The sequence below is a fragment of the Artibeus jamaicensis genome, unplaced genomic scaffold (genome assembly GCF_021234435.1).
Source record: "Artibeus jamaicensis isolate MK-2021 breed Jamaican fruit bat unplaced genomic scaffold, CSHL_Jam_final scaffold_847, whole genome shotgun sequence".
Taxonomy (NCBI): Eukaryota; Metazoa; Chordata; class Mammalia; order Chiroptera; family Phyllostomidae; genus Artibeus; species Artibeus jamaicensis.
The window spans coordinates 10872719-10892260 of NW_026522057.1; the positions used below are offsets into that span (position 1 = coordinate 10872719).

General features: G+C 47.1%; 1 protein-coding gene across 2 annotated transcripts; it reads left to right on the top strand.

The window, feature by feature from the left end:
- Positions 1-1561: 1561 nt before the first annotated feature.
- On the top strand, positions 1562-19253 carry AK2 (adenylate kinase 2). Of its 2 annotated transcripts, XM_037149552.2 has the most exons (7): positions 1563-1762; positions 8818-8943; positions 10349-10459; positions 10588-10682; positions 14929-15001; positions 16163-16358; positions 18374-19253. In XM_037149552.2, the coding sequence occupies exons 1-7, from the start codon at positions 1664-1666 to the stop codon at positions 18376-18378; spliced, it is 705 nt and encodes a 234-aa protein (XP_037005447.1). In that variant the 5' UTR covers positions 1563-1663; the 3' UTR covers positions 18379-19253. The 2 variants fall into 2 exon arrangements, with proteins under 2 accessions (XP_037005445.1, XP_037005447.1); XM_037149550.2 differs by lacking the exon at positions 18374-19253 and having other exon boundaries at positions 1562-1762; positions 16163-16528.
- The last annotated feature ends 289 nt before the right edge of the window (positions 19254-19542 follow it).

A 19542-nucleotide genomic window follows, 5' to 3' on the forward strand; every position in this document is an offset into this window, starting at 1 on the left:
TTCTTCCCCTGGACTCAATATTCTTCTTATGTTCCTTAGTATGCCCCAAAGCCTAGAACATTTTTAAAACCTGAAGAAATAAACCTTACACTGTGTATATTTATGTGTAGTCTTAGTTGCTTTGCTCCTCCGGAGTCCATACTTGGTAAGTATCACTGCAGGGATCGCTGGTGGAAAGGATAGGCTGCTCCTATACCCCTTGCCTGGTGCCCTGGGAAAGCCTTGATAAACTCTGGTCTTCTTGGATTGAAGTGAATTTTGGCCACATAGCAGCTTCCTTCAGCTGCTATGCCTGCTTTCCCACCCTCACCCTCACCCCCATGAACCCTGTGCTTGCCGGGGTTCCCAGGCTTGTGACTCTGCTACTGTGTGGCTTTGGGCTGATCACTGCATATCTTCCTGAAAAATGAGCATAACAAGTCCTGTCTCCTTCAAGGTCAGGCACACCTTATACAGGTCTAGGGTGGAGATGAAGAATGAAGTTAACTGCTTTTGTGAGGTAAAATAGAAGAGATCAAGCTAAAGGGCTAGCAAATGCATTACCAGGATGTGGGAGCTGAGTTACTCTGAGGCTGTGAGGAAACACAATTGTTTCATCATCACACTCTGGACCGGAGGTCCAAAGGGGCCCTTGGGGCCAGAGTTCCAGGGCTTGCTTCATAGAGGGAGTGGATGAAACTATCACACACCAGAAAGCTGTAGGAATTCTTTCCCTGTCCAAGAAAAGTCATCTCTTTTGAGAAAAACTACCTTTTCCTGACTTAAAAAAGTCATTTGCTTGTTACAAAAGTAATATCCGCTTATTATAGAATTCACTGGAGAACTTTTTGGAAATATAAACATGCACTAAGAAGGGGAAAGCTCATGTAATGATGCTGTGCAGAGACTATCACTTGTAGCTATCGGACACAATTGGGGTTTTGTTGTAACTGCAATCATATATCCTGTTTTGTGAACACCTTCCAATATGATTAAATATCTTGGCAGGGGCTGGCGAGGGGGAACTCGAGTATACACATTTTTTACCATTTATTTAAACAAACTCTTATCGTTGAACATTTGGGATATTACCTTTTCTTTCTTTTCTTTTTTTGGTTTGTTTGTTTTGGGTTTTGGGGCTGTTATAAATGCTACGGTTAATATCTTTGTTACACAAATCTTCACACATATCCTTGGTTATGTCCTTTAAATTCTTGGAAGTGGAATTGCCAGACCAAAGGATATTTGATACATATTGCCAATTTGTTACGAAAACTGATTTCACCTATTTACACTCTCACGGGCAATTTCAGCGGGATGGCCGGAGTTGTCGGTATCATTAACTGTCAAAAAGTGTAAGTAGAACTCCCAGAGGGCCTCTAGCAGGCCTTCACCTTTTCCCGCCCACTCAGCCCACCCCGCCCACCCCGCCCACTCCGCACACCCGCCGGGAGCCCCACCCCCACTACAGTTTACGTTGACCCACCCCTTCCTTACTCCCGCCTCGTGGTTGGTAAGTTAAGGTGTCCATCGCGCTCAGGGGCGGGAAAAGGGGACTGACAGACGTTGCGAGGAACCAGTGTGAGCCGAGAGCGGGGCTAGCGTACGTGCGTGGCGCGGTGGCCTGGAAGCTTGGACCTGAAAGGTGTGCTGGCGGCTTAAGCAGTGAGGGGCTTCGGCAGTCATGGCTCCCAACGTACCCGTGGCCGAACCTGCCCCAGAGAATCCTAAAGGCATCCGGGCCGTGCTGCTGGGCCCGCCCGGGGCCGGAAAGGGTACCCAGGTGAGCTGTAGGGTCGGGCGTGACGGCGGAGCCCACGGAACTCCAAGGTCAGGGCGGCCGGAGGTCCCGACCGCCCCAGAGCGGCGCCGCGGGCTGTTTCCTGCGGTGCCCTGGCCGGCGTGTGGGGTTCTGGCCGGGCGTTTGGGGAAGAGTCGAAATTGGAGGTTGTGGAGGTGTGAGTCAGGATTACAGTTCTTGAGGGATCCAAGCTTGAAGAGTCGTGTTAGGAGATCTAAGAACTGGTTAGATCTCTTAAGAAGTTAGAAGCTGAGAGTTTGGAAGGGTAGGGTGGGCACTGGGCTGAGACATACAAATTACAGCTTGGGTGACGGAAGGAATCCCAGATTCTGTGCGATTTGGAAGAGAACTGCCCAAGGTTTCATTCCAGGCACTCAGGGTAGGGGAGCGTTTCTTACAATGATTAATGACTGAAAGAGGGGAGTGTCTCCAGCGCGTGGAGCAGAGTGGAAGCTGGCATGTGCTGATTAGTACAGTACTGCTAAGATAAACTACTGCTAAGAGAAGAGAAGTATGACCTGCGTGAGCCAGTTAAGCTGGGGAGGGTTGCGGTGTGGGTACCTAAATCTATACAGTTCAAAAAACAGGCCCAGGAAGTCAGGTGGCTTTCCCAAGTTATCCAAATTGACTCAGTGGATCCTGAAACCTCAAGAGCCACGGGCTCCAAGCAATTGGAGTCTGAAGTTACCTTCTTCACTAGCAGACTGTGGGGCCTCGCTTGGTGTCTGGGATGGAATGGGCCCATAGATTAAGGCTGGGATTTGGAAATTCGCAGGTTGGATCATCAACCCTTCCTGCCTTGGGCCTGGCATTGTCCCCAGGCCCCAGGCTCCTGCCTGTTAGACTCCAAAAAGGGAATTCTTGAAAGTCTGGGCTGCCAAGTGGATGGGGTTCTGGGGACTGCCTACTCTGCTCTTCCTACACTTGCAAAGACTGCAAAGTGTTAGCAAACAGACCATCTTAGGGCACCCAGCAAATCGCTCGGCACCTGATGGGATTACCGGAAATGGATGGATACAGATTCATGTGGATGGTGGGAAAGGATGTCTGGAAGATTCAGTTCATTCCTGATGATTTTGCTTTTTAGTTCTGGGCACGAGGTCAAGAAGGACCTCTTACCCTTTATTCTCTTTAGCCTGAGCTGATTCTTTGGAGCTCACTGTTACCCAATCCCCCTGTCCTCAGTAACACTGAGTCTCTTTCCTGTTGCTACCACCCTCAGTTATTAGGTAACTATAGCCTTCCTTAGCCTTGGCAGACCTCTGCTGTGAGTGTAAATGGGGTAGCTCAAAGGCATTGATTATTTTTCCTTAGTTCATAGTGAAGTTAATACTATCAGTAATTGGGAAATGAACAAGCCACCCAGTGCTGGGACAGTGGCTTTATACAGTCTAGCAAACTTTGTGACTTCCAAGCCTCAGTGTTCTCACCTGAAAAATAGGTCCCCTACCTTACTCATGCAAGGTAAAGTAGTCCCCCACCTTACGCATTCAGATAAAGCAGTGCCCATGTAGACCAAAAGTTCACCAGCTTTTGGAAGATAATATCATATATGTGTGTAAAGCACCTATAGGTATATAGGTGACGACCTGGCACATAGTAGGTGTTCAGTAATTATTGATTTCCTCATCTTAGTAATACAGCTCTATCTCCCATCACCCCCACACCAACTGATATCTATTTCAGTGTAAAGGATGATGTAGTCAGCAAGATTTGAAGAAAATTATCCACTGATTTATAAAATTGTGGGTATGGTAGGAGCTGGTCAGAGGCTTTGTGGAAGTGAAGGAGATGTAATTAGAGCTGGGACTTGAAGAAAGGGTAAGATTTATACAAGTCACTTAAACTCAGTACAGCTTTTAATACTGGGGACAATGGGAATACTAAAGGTTGCAGTTTTATGGAGTTAAATAAAGAAAGAAGTGTTCGTAAATCAGGTTACAAAGTCGTAGCCTTTGCTTGCAAAGGCTCCCCCACTTTATTATGAAGAGTTTGAACACACGAAAGAAGGTGGGCTGGTGTGAGGAGCCTCGCATACCTGCTGTCCAGCCCCAACCAGCGTCAGCTTGTCTCCGTTTCTTTCTCTTTCACTCCCCCTTCACAAATTACTTTAAAGCAGCACCCAGACATTATAACATTTCATTGGTAAATATTTCAGTGGGTATCACTCAATAAAAGATAAATTCTTTGTTTGTAAACAGCACAATATCCCCTAAAAATTAACAATTTATAATGGGGTTCATATTTCCCTTTGTCTCACAAGTGTGATTGCTGCAGGTCTCTTAATTTACAGCTGTCCCGTAGCTTGTGTGTGTGTGTGTGCATCTGTGTGACTGGGTTATTTGTCCTGGTATTGTCCTTCTTTCTGGGAATTTTTTATTGTATCTCCATGGCATATTGAACATCTTCCCCTTTCCTCTCTGTTTCCTATAAACTGGGAGACCGATCAGACACTTAAGAGGGCTGAGTTCAGTTCCATGGCCAGTGTCGCAGGTGGCACCGTGCTGTCCATGGGGAGGCACATCAGGCCTCCTTGTCTTGGGTGTTCAGCGCCTGGTCCAGGAGTTCATGGTGGGTAGCACAGTGGTGGTGTTCTAATTATATCATTCTTTTTGTTTATTAGCTGAACCATTTCTATAAAGAGAAATTTTTGCCTTCTGTTTGGCATGGTTTGTGTAGAAAAGGCAGGGTAAATGCTTGCTTTGTTCCTTTTATTTGTCAGCTTTCAAAATAATAAGGTGGCCACACAGTTTTCAGTTGTGAAATTTCACTTACACATGCTGAGCTCCAGTTTCTCTTGAGAAGTCACATCCGCAGCTCTGGGCCTCCATTCTGGCCTGTCGTGCCACTGAATGGCAAGGCCACTTTAGATGTGCCCTCCTGTACCCTGCACAGTGCTCTTGGGTGCCTGCTGCTTACATTTGACCAACTTCATTCATTTGCATTGCCCGTCTACCCCTATTGGTAAATGTTTGCAATCTTTGATGTAAAATCCCTAACCTAGGTTTGTGTCTAGTACCTGCTCAGTGATGTTGGATTTCTTCCCACTAGTATGTCCTTTTTTTAACCTGCATAACTCAGTATTTTATGTTCGTGTTACTAAAATAAAATGTTTCCTATTAAAACTTCTCATTATTAACAAAAAATGTTTAAACCTTTTAAAACCCCTTTTTCATCAGCATAATGATGTTTACAATGTTCAGAATTGGGGGGGGGGGTTCTGCCTGCAGAGCTCCCCTGACCGCAGTGCATGAGAAGAAGTTTACTAAGACATGATCTGCTTGGAGAGGAAAGGTGGCCAGTCTCTCAGAGGAGAAGGACCTTGAGCCTATTCGTCAATGGGCTTTTACTGGGTTTAATTTGCATAGGAATACAGGGCATAAAGTTCATCAGTCATTGTCAGGCAATAATGATCAAACAGTATATAACCTTCAAAGAACTATAAGGGCTTATTCTGAGTCAGGGTCAAATACAAAGCGCCATGAAACTTTGGGAAACAAATTCATTTTATGCTTGGACCCTTTTCATTTAAATTGAGGACATTCTTAGCAAAGCAGGTTTCATAGGATTTTATGCATTCTTTCTTAGGCCTGATGCCCCCGGAAAACCACCCTTTCCAGCACAGGGCTGCACCCACCTTCTGCATTGTTTTAAGCTTAAGTCAGGTGGGGGATTCGGGCAGCCAAGAGATTAGTAGGAAGCTTTGTACAGGTAGAATGAGGACTCAGGCTATGTCAAAGCCGAGGGGTGAGGGTCCATCACCTCTTTTCTTAGTCCCCTAAGCCCTTCCCTAATGGCTCAGTCATGACCATGCCTGTCTTAAGTTGTCCCTCCCTTGAGGAATCTCACCCATCATTGCCTAATCAGTCTAACCAGCCATCCTCCAGGGCCAAGCAGGGTCAAGTAAAGGGGGCAGAGGCTATACCCCTGCTGGGAGGATAAGCTTTGTGTCCTTAGTGGCTTATGTTCCCAAGGTCTTTTTACTCAGCCTTAGCCATGGGGGGCGTTACAGCTTCTGAAAACAGGCAGAGCGGTTCCCAACACAATATAAATACATGGGTTTGTTATTTTATTTAAATGGCCTTACTTCCTTCTCCCTTTTGGGGTTGGATGTTCCTATAGTGTGGCCAAAACATAGGTTTGCTTCTGTGTTTTATCTGCCAGCCCCTTCACGTTTCCTTGTGTCCAGTCTGTACCAACTCAAGACCAGGCACCCACAGGCAGTCACTGCTGTCCTGCAGGTCGGGCTCTGTCAGCTATGTCAGTGCAGTGACTCTCAGCATAGTGAGACCCACATTCTCATTCCCCCTTTTACAGCTACAAACTCAAGTTCAGAGGGCTTCTTCTCTAGGTTACATAGCAAAAAAATTGGCAGACCTTGCACCCAAATGACTCCGAAGCTCCCGCTCTTCCTGCTGCCCTAGGTTAGGCTTTTCTCCTGCCATGTGTGCGTTTTGCTGGACAAGTTAAGGTGCTGGAGATGCAGAGGGCAGCCCTGGCCCTCGAGGAGGGGATGTAATGTGCAAAATAGTTACCCTTTGCTCAATTATGTAATAGACGCCCAGCCAGAGACTTTACATGTGTCCTCCTATTGGAGCCTAGAGTCCCAGACGGTAAGGTCCTGTTGTTATCTTTGCCTTTTTACTGGGAAATTGAAGCCCAGAGGCTGTATCTTGCCCCAGAATTCACATGGAGTAGCAAAGGCAAGATTTGAACTCATGACTGATTCTTGAGTAGCAGTCACCATCTGACATTGTTGCTATTAATCTAGGTATAGAGGCAGAAATCAACGTGAACAGAAACAATACATAAAAGTGCCAAGTGGGAAAGTGGCCAGTGAGTGACTCTGACAGATGCTAGGGTTTTCACGATTAGATCAAGAATGCTAATTTGTTAACAGCCTTTGGTTCTTCCTCCTACCCACCCAGTGATTTTGGTAATAATATCCCTAATTTATAGATGAGGAAACAGTCTCAAGGAGTTCATGGTGTAAGGTTACAATGGTAAGTTAAGAGGCATTTTATCCTCACAATAACTCTAAGAAGTAGAGGTTATCTCATAATCCCACTTGGCTGGCGTGAAAACTGAGATTCTCAGAAGTTGAGTAGTTAGCTCAAGGTCACACATCTATTGAGGGCTTCAGCCAGGAGGTATATGGGCAAATCTGTCTGACTCCAAAGTCTGAGCTCTTTGCAGCCTATCACACTGACTCCCTTGCAGCCAGCAGGGAATGAAGAGTTAGTCTTCTGCCTTGCCAGGTAGTCTCTGTTGGAGCATTCTTCCACCTAGCTATAGAATCCAGTCACCTGGAGGTGAGCACAGGGGTTTGGTGGGGATTCAAACAGAATACCTAGGTTCTGTGCTGCTAACAGCTCTTCTCTGGTGCTTTGGCCAGCCTTTCCCCTTGAACAAGCGTGACCTCCAAATCTTTCGCCCAAGTTAATTTCACCAATCAAGGAGAAGGACTGGCAGAAAAGCACAGTTCTCTGGGGGTGTGGCCCCTCAGCCAGTCTGCAGAGCCGGAAGGTTTGCCAATGCCAGAGTCCTGACCTTCATTGGTTCTCCAAAGTTTTTAAGGCTTTCTTGTATGTATGCTGTTTTGTTATGAAGTCATTTCTTTGCTTGAACTGAATCATTCCATGGATCACAAACCAGAATTTGCTGAACTGAGCCCCATCTATTAAGTTTTTACTGTGTGTACCTAAGGAAACTCCCAAAGAACTGGTTTGAACAAGGATTCAAACCTTTTTTTTTTTTTTTTTTTTAATAAAACAAGTGAGCCAGGAAGCTAAGTTTTAAGGTCCTTGAACTGATTCTGTTCCTTGAGTTCTACAGTCTTTTTGTTTGTTTGGGGGGTAGGAGACTGCAGGTACAAAGCCATTGTTGAGCTGCCCAGGGTTTCTTCCTCTAGTCTTCATTCCGATGTGTAGTCCACCGGAGAATGAGCTCAGAGAGGACAGGGTCTCCGTCTCCTGTTCATCTGTTCGCCTGGCTCCCAGAGGGTTCTCAGAAGAGACATCAGTATGATGAATGAGTAAATTCATTTCTGTGTGAGTGAATGTGGACTTAGGGCAGGGCTTACAGCAACAGCTAGTGTTCACTGAGCACTTCCTACGTACCTGGCCCTGCCCATGCGGAATTCTCTGTAATCAGATCAGCTCAGTGGTGTAGCTGCTGTTAGTATCTCCATGTTACTAAGAGGAAATTTGAAACTTAGAAAGGTAATACAATTTTTCTCAAGTCATATATCTATCTAGTCATTGGTAGACCTGAAGTCTGAAACCCAGGCTGTTTGATTCTCAAGTCTGATGCTCTTAATGAAAAGGCTATACTGCTTCTTAAAACTAATAGTAAGTGCTTACTGTTTGCCAAGTGCTCTTCCCATACATCCCAACGGATCCTCATGGCTATCTTCCTTGATGGAGGGAGGCTTTTTACCTTCTTTTGAAACAGATGAGGAAACTGAGCTTCTTCGTGGTTAAGGGATTTGGCAAAGATAATGCAGCTACTGAGAGACAGGGAAGAAGAACTGTCTGCCAGGGGGAAACCTCTTTCCTTCACCTTGCCCCTTCTGCCTCTCAGGCCACTGGCCACAGCACTTGACAATCTCACATTCAATTCTTTTGCAAATATTCATTCAACACATTACATGCCAGGCATTGTGCTTTACGTACATGAGCTCACTTCAAGTTCACAGCAACCGTATGAAGTATTGATACTGCTTTTTTGATTTGTCCTTTTTATAATGGGGAAACTGAGGCTCGTGTGTCACCAATGTGTGTAGTGGAAGTAAGGAAAACAGCTAATATGGCTTCCTGCATGCTAGGTGCTTTACATGTATATGTCATTATAACTGTGTAATTGTTATATGTTAGAATATAACGTAAAGTACTTTTATCCCTGTTACAGGTAAGGAAATAGGCATTTGCCAAAATTCCCACAGCCAGTAAGCAGCAGCGCCAGGCTCATAACCGGGGAGTCTGACTCCAGGGCCTGCAGCGATAACTGTATTTTGGGGTTTTTTCCTCCCCCCACAGGCACCCAAGTTGGCAAAAAACTTCTGTGTCTGCCATCTGGCCACCGGGGACATGCTGAGGGCCATGGTGGCCTCTGGCTCAGAGCTGGGGAAGAAGCTGAAGGCAACCATGGATGCCGGGAAACTGGTAGGTGTGGTGCTGCCAGAGCGTGTTGACGTTTCTCGGAGTCTAGACGCGCACTGCCTAGAATGTAGCCACTAGCCACGTGGAGCTACTAGAAAGCATTTCAGTTCCTCGGTCGCACTTGCCACATTTCAAATGTATGCCCGCTGGGTCAGACATAGCACATTCCCCTCCTCGGAGGAAGTTCTGTTGGCTGGCCCTGTGCTACAGGGTGTCTTAACAAACCGGCACATGACATGAACTTCAGAATGGCAGGTTACTTGGTTCGTTCTGAATTTATGGCACGTATTTTATTCATAGTATTCTTGAGATCCCTTTGTGTTGATGCATTGAGTATCATACCCAATTTTTAGGGTCAAAAATGAAACTGCCTTCGTGAGGCAAAAACTCAAGGATGTGTTGAAGAGAGAACTCAAGGAGCCACAGAGTGTTTTCGAACTACTTTTGTGACTGTTCTTTGTCTCTAACAATTGCTTTTGACAGATGTAATCCTTCCTATTGGGGGGATATAATAGTATTTTCTCTAGTTCCTAGTCTAGTTAATCTGATTAAACAAATGCAATCTATTATCTTCTAAATCTTCTTTGATTAGTGCCAGAACTTAATTGTAACTGAGTTATTCTGGGACTTGGCCTCTGCAAATCACCTTTGGAAGTCATTTTTTGTTTGGCCCTCTGGCCTTGTTATAACTTACTTAGCATGCTGGTTGGGGAAGCAGCTGGGCTTGCCTCCATTCCTGAATTAACCCTTCCCGTCAGGCTTTGCCTTCAGTGCCTACATGGAACAGTGCCCCTGCCTGTCCACCCACCTGCCCTTTTCCTCCAGCTTTCCCTTCATGTCAGCGAGGCCTCGAGTCAGGCTAGAAAGCTAGATATTCTGGACTTTGGATCTTGGCAAACTGAGAAAAAGTTGGGATGTGACAATGAGATTACTTATCTCCAGTCTTCACTTAGTTGCAGAGCTTATACTTTGCCCCCATATTTTCAGCTGGTCCTAGGAGATAAAAACATTAGCTGCTGAGAGGGCAGCCTTCCCTGCAGTACTAGCAGGGGACTTTTTTTTTTATCTGAAGGCCCAGGAGGAAACCAGTTTTTGAAAGCTGGGGAGGGCCCTCATGTGGGATTTTCAAAGAGGTTCCTGAGTTCTGTGGTTCTAATGCTATCTTGCCTGTTCAGTGAACTGCTCTGTTGCCTCCTGTCCAGGGTGGCCTGGGTCCCTCTACTGTGAGCCTGATCAAAATCAGTAAACAGGGAACATGGGAAGGTTTCTGCATTCTGGTCAACCACCACTGTCCCCTGCAGCAGTCACATTGTATGTGTGTGGACACCAACTTGTGACCAGGGAGTTGGGTTAAATGTCACCTAGTTCATGTATTTAAACCCAAGGCCATTTTGTTCTTGACTTTCAGGTGAGTGACGAAATGGTAGTGGAGCTCATTGAGAAGAATTTGGACACCCCTCCGTGCAAAAATGGTTTTCTCCTAGATGGCTTCCCTCGGACTGTGAGGCAGGCAGAAATGGTTAGTGGGTCGGTTTTGTGTCCCCTTGGCTGGATAAAGAACTCTGGCCTTTAATCTCTTAATTCCTTTGAGGGAAATGGGTCTGGTCAAGCTCCGGTAGCTTAGGTAGGACACACACTCTTTTACAGCTTGACAGCCTTATGGAGAAGAGGAAAGAGAAGCTGGATTCTGTGATCGAGTTCTGCATCCCAGACTCACTGCTGATCCGGAGAATCACAGGAAGGTATTTGTCCCCAGAAGGTCCCTTCTTTTCATGCTTCTTCAGAGATTAGTCAGACCATGCTCTTGCCTAGTCCTCATCGTGAGGCTTAGTGCCATTTCAACATGGATTGATCTTACTGGTGACATCTGCTGAAGTGGTGACACCTGCTGAAGTGGTGACATGGATGGGGATGTGGAAAGAAGAGCAACGGATTTGGAGTCAGCATGGCAGGCCCGTCACCCTTTGACTCTGACTCTTGGCAAGTGCTGGTTCCTCGTAATTGGAGGAGGGTTATAACACCTGTGTGTGGAGCGATTCTGCAGGTTAGACAACACCTGCGTAGTTCAGAGCCTTGGGTGTGTATGTGCCCAAGAAATGGTAACTTCTTTACATGCGTACCACTATTTTTTTTTAATATTTTATTTATCTTTAGAGGGGAAGGGAAGGAGAGAGGGAGAGAAATATCAATGTATGGTTGCCTCCCATGTGTCCCCTGCTGGGAATTACCCTGCAACCCAGGCATGTGCCCTGACTGGGAATCGAACCGTGGTTACTTGGTTTCCAGGCCCGCACTCAATCCACTGAGCTACGCCAGCCAGGGCGTGCTGCAAACCAAAAAAGGTTGCCAGTTCGATTTCCGGTCAGGACACATGCCTGGGCTGCAGGCCAGGTCCCCTGTTGGGGAGTGTGAGAGACAACCAATCAATGTTTCTCTTGTACATCAATGTTTCGCTCCCTCTTTCTTCCTCCCTTCCCCTCTTTCTAAAAATAAACAAATAAAATCTTAAAAAAAAAAAAAAATAGGCTGGTGTACTTCGGTGGATTGAGGGTGGGCCTGTGAACCAAAAGGTTGCAAGTTCAATTCCCAGTCAGGACACATGCCTGGGTTGCGGGCCAGGTCCCCACTAGGGGATTCATGAGAAACAACCACACATTAATGTTTCTCTCCCTGTCTTTTAAAAAAATAATAATAAATAAAATAAAGTGCTTGTTTCTCTATAGTAGTCAACATCGAACACAGAAACGCTTCTGCATCTGAACAAGTGTGTTCCGAGAGATCACCACTGCTTCCAGCGTGTTTCCCCACCCTCTTCTACCCCTCGCTCTGCATCTGTGCCTTTCAGGACTGTGTTGAAAGCGCTCAGCCACTAATAGCGCCCCACAATCTCCTTTTCACTGTGTGCTTTAGCTTTCTTTATTCCCACGTCATTTTCATGGATCTCGTGGAGGTGGTCAGCCTCCGTCAGGGACCCAGACCTCTGTGACCGCGGTATTTAATCGCTGTATCACAGATGAACCGTCGTGCACTTAATTGTTCCACTATTGTTGTGCATCCGTGTTTCCCCAGTTTATCACTGTCAGATGGATGCTGCAACCATCACAGTAAATGTAAACTTTTGGATTTAATTAGGGGAAAATTGCTTTCTTATTGTAAATTGTAGTGCTTTAATTTCCTGATGAGGTTGAACATTTTTTCCGTGTCCGCCATCCATATCTTCAGGAAGAGCGGCAGGCTTGTCAACAGACAAAAGAGGGAGTGGCAGAGGCGTTTTCCTATATGGCATCTATTAGATGCAGTGTGATCATCTTACATTAATTTTCTTTTCAAATGTCCAGGTGTCGTGTTTCTAGCTCCTTCAGTGCAGAAACTGTTATTTCTTTGCATCCCCATTGGCACAGGTGGATAGACAAAGTCGATGTGGGCCAAGAAGCAGTAGGATTGACAGGGCAGTAGAATTGAAAGGAGAAACAGACAAGGACCCCACCTGGCAGCCTGGCTGACCCCCGTGTGGAGTGATGGAGACCTTAACTGGGACTGGCTGGTAGGGAACAGAGATTCTGAAGAACGAAGTGCAGGACTGCTGTGGAGGGCGGAACAGAGAGGACCCAGTCTCGTTTTAGGAGTGAGTGGTTTAGTGTGACCCCCTTCCCTCGCAATGGAGGAAATGAGACAGCCAGACTGGTGTTTTCCAAGTTCACTCTGCAGGTCAGCAACAGAACCGACACCAGAAACCAGTGCTTTCCACCTCCTGGCCCACAGTACTGGCAGTAAAAGTCAAGAACCAGCAGTGTAACGTGGACCTTATTTAAATCTGACACGGTGAGGCCCCCACTGTAGACACCTTCTGAATTAGCTCAGCTGTCACTTCTGATAATTCGGGGTCATTGTTTTATTTCTTGAATAAGTATGGTTGGTGGTTTGGGGTTTTAACTTATTCCGTGTTGGCTCTCTAGCATCCTAATTATCTTACCAGTTGGTTCTCTGGTATCATTAGCCTGATGTCTCATCCCCGTTTTGTGGGTAAGGATACAGGTGTCTGAAGCGTCTCAGTCCAGGTAGCAGTGGCTGTGGATTCCCAGCCACATCTTCACCTCCGCCTCCAGGCCAGGCTCAGTGACTCATCGAGCTGTTTTGGTTGGTACTGAAGACCAATTCCATTTTGAGAACTTGGAGACTGGGCTTTCTTTCTTTTCCTTTCCTTTTAAGGAATGAGCCTTGCATTCCTCTTAAAATGATGTGTGTGAGCAGGGAAAGGAGCACTCATATGTAACTGGAGGGCTGAGGGAATCTGGGAGTGAGCAAGAGCTGTAGAGAAGTGAAGAGGAGGGAGTCAAGTTGATTGCCATCTGGCTGCTGTGTGCACTGTGCTCTCCATAAAGTGAAGAACAGAGCCCCATCTCATGGCCCCACCATTCCCAAAGGGAAAGCTAAAGTTGAACGGCCTTCACTCTTCCTGTCCCTGGGTCTCCCAGCGGTGCAGCAGATGAGCGCCCCCAACAGCCTGAAGTAAAGGAGGGCCCATCCTCACGTTACACGCGTACAGTCGCAGGCCCACTCAGTGCAGCTAGTTCGCCATCACCTCACCCCTCTCTCCAGGGCTGTAATGAACCCACCTTTGCTATAAACGGACCACTTCACCCCTAAAAATGCACTGTCATTAAAACACATCACATTTTACTCAGTTGTGGCTTTGATAGTCTAACACAGACTTTCCTAACTGATGAGCTGAAATATTGATTCCTCCAGCCATCCCAGCAGCTGAGCAGGCCTGGAGGAACAAGGACCTTGAGCATTGTGTTTCTGTGCTTACAAAGAGGTGAAAATGTTGGAACACTCTGGCCTAATAGACCCTGAGAGCTCTGCTGTCAATTAAATAGGCAGGCCTTGGTTGGCACGGGATTGGGAAACCACATAAACCTGAGCAAGTGAGCCCTGGCTGCTGAGCTGTGTTCGGCCTGCCTCCTTCCCTTCTTATGTATCTGGTCTCCCGTGGCATGGCCTCGTCCAGTCAGGAACGCAGGCTTGTTGCCAAAGCGGTCACAGCACCAATGCAGCTACCAGCTATGTATTCAAGTAACAGATAAGTGCTTCTTACTGGGCTCCTTGTTCCATGACCTTCCCATCACCTTGAGTATTGCCCTTTAGTGGTTGGGCTCTCCTTATCTCAGGAGTGTCAAACTCGTTTTCCCTAGGGTCCACCTCAGCCTCCTGGTTGCCTTCAAAGGGCCGGGTGTAATTTTAGGACTGTGTAAACGTATAAACTGTACTTACATTTACACAGTTAAGCAAGAGCTCAGCACTGCAGATGAGTAGAGACAAGGTGGCGCCGAGTTCAACTCGCAGGCCCTGTGTTTGCCACCTGTGCTCCACACGGTCACAGACGGGTGCTGCGTTGTCTGGTGGTGTTTACATCCATTGGACGTGTTTTTCCAATAGCATCTTTCTGGATTTATAACCAAGTGAAGTTAAAAAATCAGGTTGGTTTCTCTGTCCTCTGTCCCCGGTAGCATTTTGTACAAACCTCTGTTAAAGGATTATCAGGTTTATTGTGGTTGTTTATCTCCACATGTGTCCCCCCCACTGAATTAAGCACTGCTGTGAGCAGGGAATTCGACTCATTGCTCTGTAGCTCCTGGGCTCAGTTTAAGGCCTGAACCAGACTAGGCACGTAGTAAATGCTTGTTGAATGAATGGGTGAGTAGAATGAATGGCTGCGTGAGACCAGTACCAGAGATCCTCTTTGAAGTCCTGAATTAGGTAGTTATGCCAGTCTCTTCAGCCAGACCTGTATTTTAATGGGTCAAAATAGAAAACATACTCATACATAAGCCCAGTCATCTTAAGCTCAAGGTGTCTATAGCTACGTTCTCTGCTAGGTTAAGGTCATTGCGTCCAGCTTCTCTGTCTCTGCTAGTCAGCTTGGAAACTGCTGCAGTTGGGGGTACGTTCAGGCCACCTGACTTGTGTTCATTTGCTGTCTTTCAGGCTGATTCACCCCCTGAGTGGCCGTTCCTACCACGAGGAGTTCAACCCCCCAAAGGAGCCCATGAAAGACGACGTACGTAGAATCAGGCCAGGAAATTGCCTTTTCTTTCCTTCCCCTTTCTTCTTTTTGCTTTCTTTGTTTTTCCATCTTCCCTTTATCCTGCCAGTATTACTAACTTAACCACGGGAGATAAAACTATCATGTAAATCACATGGGCTGTGGCTCATCTCGTGTCTCTCCAGGTGGCTTATTGCTTGACCTTGAGGTGGCTACCAGTGCCACCTATGTCCCATTGCCCAGGCTGTACCTGTCTTTTGTCCAGAGCAGCACCTTGCTGACGACGTGGTGACCTTAACGGTCAGCTGATCAGGAGAAGAGTGCCAGAAGCAGGGAATTAGAGCCAGGGGGCAGGAGACAGTGCTAAAGAGAAGTTTGTTGACCTGCCTCAGAAGAATGTCCTCTCTCTCCAGTGACTCTACTGTGCCCTACAAATTCAGAATATTTTGGCTAGATTAACATCGCCAAGTTTTATGACAGTCTTCAGTAGTTTGCAGGTGTGAAAGGGAGGGGCTCATACATTTCACTGTAACATTTGCCATAAATAGTCTTTCATATGTTTAGAGCATGCCGGCAATGATGAGAATTTCCTGGATTTGCCTTTGCCTATGAGACAAGTCCATCAGGTCACACAGGTTCCAAAGCCATCGTGTTAATTTAGTCCCATGTCACGAAATGAGCAGTTCTACCATTCGGAGTTCCTCTGCACTTCACTTGTACTTTGAGAATGTCGATGGCTGACGCCCCAGTGAAAACACAGTGTCCTCAGACAGCTACAGTTACAATTGCTGATGCAGCTCTGATTTCGATGTGTTGTCCTGGTCGGAGGGCCTCTAGCATTCTTGCTTCTGAACCTAGAAATGTTCATCTTAGAAGCTGAAGAGTCTGAGCAACAGCTGAGAGGAGTGTTGCCTGTCCCCATCTCACAGGCCCCTTCCCTCAGCGTTGCTGTTCTGGGTGCCCTGGCTTCCCTGGGCCCGGTGGTCCGCCCCCGGGACCAGCTTGCTGGGGGTGGTAAAGCTCTGTATAGTTCTTTACCGGAGAGGGTCTAGACTGGCGATGTCTTTCCCCCGATGGACTTGGGGATCAGATAGCGTCTCGGATCTGCATCTGGCATTGGCTAAGGAAACCTTTGCTAACAGTCCTGGCCTTTCCTTGTCCTCTTCCTATTCTCAGGTCACTGGGGAGCCCTTGGTCCGCCGGTCTGATGATAATGAGAAGGCCTTGAAAATCCGCCTGGAGGCCTACCACACTCAGACCACCCCGCTGGTGGAGTACTACAGGAAACGGGGGATCCACTCTGCCATCGACGCGTCCCAGACCCCTGACGTCGTGTTTGCCAGCATCCTGGCAGCCTTCTCCAAAGCCACATGTAAAGACCTGGTTATGTTTATCTAGTGTTGGGTCTAAAAAGGCATTTCTTTCTTCCTCCTGTCCTTGTCGAGGGAGTGGGAGGGAATGGCAGGCCAGGCAGAAGGGAGCTTCTTCAGGCCAGCAAGAATATGGTTTGATGTACTGATTAAAGAGCACTTGCCTGACGTATCTTTGGTGTGTGTGCAGCTCTCATCTCCTCTGTGTGCGTGGTTGGTGTAAGTGTACACGTTCCTACTTTCTACGTTATGGGCGAGGTTGCTTTACCAGCTGTTTACTTCTTTAGATATACCCTTGACTTTATTTTTTGACCAAAATAAACTAACTCAGGGATCTGGCAGGTGCCCCAACCCCCTGGTATTTTTTCTGTCTCCAGCAGCTGGTTAGAAATCCAGGATCAAGTGTAGTCAGGCAGGACCAAAGTTCCTGATGGCAGATTGTTGGCAAGAAATTCCACTTGTGTCCTAACCCACAATGAAAAGCCACGTGAGTCAGTATGTGGACAGGGAACATGGATTTTTTTTTTTTTTTGCCCTAAATGGGAGTCAAAGGGTACTTAAATTTCAGATCCCAGAAATTACTGGAAGAGGGTATCATAGCCAAGAGGGTATCTGAAATGCCAAGCCAATTCAGAGTATTTTTGTGATCTGCATCACGTTTCTGTAATGTATGAATCATTTGGGACCTGTGTTTGAAAACTGAATTGTGGCCAAAGAATTAAACCAGATGAGAGATCCTTTTCAATCCAGGCTGGGCATCGGAGAGCAGCCAGTCCGCATCCCCAAAGTGGATTTTGTTTTTATTTTTAACTTTGTCTCTGTTTGCAAGGATGACCGAAACAGATTTGAAGGAAGCTTGTTCCTGGATCCGTTTTGATTAGAATGTATTCAAACCCAGCCCCTCTCCAGGATATGAAACTCCGATGAGTCACAGAGACCTTTTAAACCCAAACCCCCTCCCTCCCCTGCAGACCCAGTCCTTCACCTGTTACTTCATGATGATGGTGGCCACAGAGTCCCCAAGAAAAGATCACCCAAATATAAAATGAACTGTGACAGTACTCACCTCCTATGCCTAACCTCCACTCCCCAGCTGTAAAGCATCCCCCAGGTTCTATGCTGTGCCTTTTGGTCTCGGTTTGATTTGTGGCAGATGGATGAATTAAGTAGACTGCTGTGAGGGGCCGCAAAAGCAACAGCCTCTGGAGAAACCATTAGAAAATCTGTGGCAGGTCCAGTAAATAATGCTCCTGCCCTGGCGTAATCTGCTGACTCAATGCAGTGACTCTAAAGTGCCCCGTCTCTGCCTGACCTGAGCTCTCCTGCTGTCTGTGGGACTACCAGCGGGCTTGTCCTCTGTCCACGTGGAAGCTGGGCATGGGTACGTGGCCATCTTGCTTCTCTCTTTGTCTGGTTCAAGTGTCTGCCGGCTCTGCTCTGCCTTCTTTCCCTGGCTGTAAACTAACTCCACCCTGTCTGCTGTGGGGTGTTTCTGGGAAGCACATGACTTCTGGGAATGGACACGGGAAAGGAGTGAAACCAAAACCGTCAGTTCTGTCTGCAGGGATCTGGGATTCTTCTCTGGATGAGGGTAGCCTCATGAATCTTTGAGTCTACTCCCCTTTGACCGGGGACAGTTACAGGCATTTGACCTCAAATTTGAGGGCCTCCAGTGTTTGCTAATTGAATGTGCACGATCCTTGTGTAAATATTTGTCATCCGGCCACATACATTCACGTGTGCATACCCACACACACGTGCATGTGATACTTGGACTGCGGGTGAAAACTAGATCGTGGGGTATGCATATGCCTTTTGGGGGTCTGGTTAGAGGTTGATTTTTGCTTCATTTAATTCCACAGCCTCAACCTCAGCAAGCATGAGAGCTTTCACCTGGCAGAGACGTGTCCAGTGTTTAATGCATTTGGTTGCTGGGGCGAGCATGCCAGCCTTCTCTGATATTTACTTGGTTTTTAAAAACCCATTTTGTTCTCTCTTGTTTTCCTCTCTATTACAGCCTAGTAACAGAAGGCCAGGCGAGACCGCACCACTGCTCATCACCCTGCGGCGTGATCCCTGCTCTTAGGTGCTGGGCAGAGGGGGGCGGGGGGTGGTCAGGGTAAGGACGGAGAGTCAAGAGTGGTGAAGGGCTCAAGAAAAATACTGGAAGAACAGTGTTGTAGGGAAGCGATTTCTTTTCTATATAGTAGGAGTCTTAAAAAAGTATGAGGAATTAATTTTTTAAAGACTGATTGGATGGTGTGAGTAGAAATAGGGAGGTGTAGTACTATTTCTGAGAAATCAGGTTCTCATTTACTCTGGACTGGTGACAGTATTTTTTCAAGCCAGAGTCCTCAGCCTTGGTCTCAGAACCTCATGGGTTGCCAGCCCAGGGAAGCTGGAAGTCAGACTGTCCTCCCGTCTGTGCTGCAGCTTGGGATAGAGGGGTTGGACTGCTGACTCTGGCTCCCCTCACCGTGAGATCAAAAACCATCTCTGAATTAGAAAGAGATACAGGGTGTGCTCACGGGGGCAGTGGCCCCTCAAATCAAGTTTACAGGAGTGACAGGGAGGGTGGGACAGGCTGGTCCCACTCCCTTCCCGACTTACCAGTGATTTACCAGTCCACCTGACCTCATGGGCAAGCGCTCAGCAGCCACCAGCATGTGCCACAGCCCCACGCTCTTGCCTTCATCTGTGATGTGTGACGGGACCCTTTAAATAAATGAGCAAGTGTTCTACGCAACATCATCCAGAGATTGCCTTTCTTGTCCTCAAATCCTGTGACTGGGATCACTCGACAGCACTGTGATGTATTTTCAATGAGGTGCCTTTCTTAACTGACCAAATGCTGCCTTGTTAGTCCCCTGAATCAATAAAGCATATAAAAGTTTGTATCCCCTGTTGTGGCATTTTCTGAGGGGATCTGGGCAAGTGAAATGACTTCGAATTCGGGATCTGGCTTGGAAGCCCGTTCTTGTGGTCACTAGAAGCGGTAAAGTAGGAAGGTCCAAGCATGTGCTCCTAAGATGAGCATGCGCCCTCTTGACTTCAGCTCATGTGCAGGCTTTTCTGGAGCCTAAGGACAAGGCAGCTGGGGCTAGTGGAGGCAGCGTCGTGCTTGGAGTTCAGGCTCTGGAACAGATCCCAGCCAGTGGTCGACTCTTCTCCTGTTCCGTCTGAGAA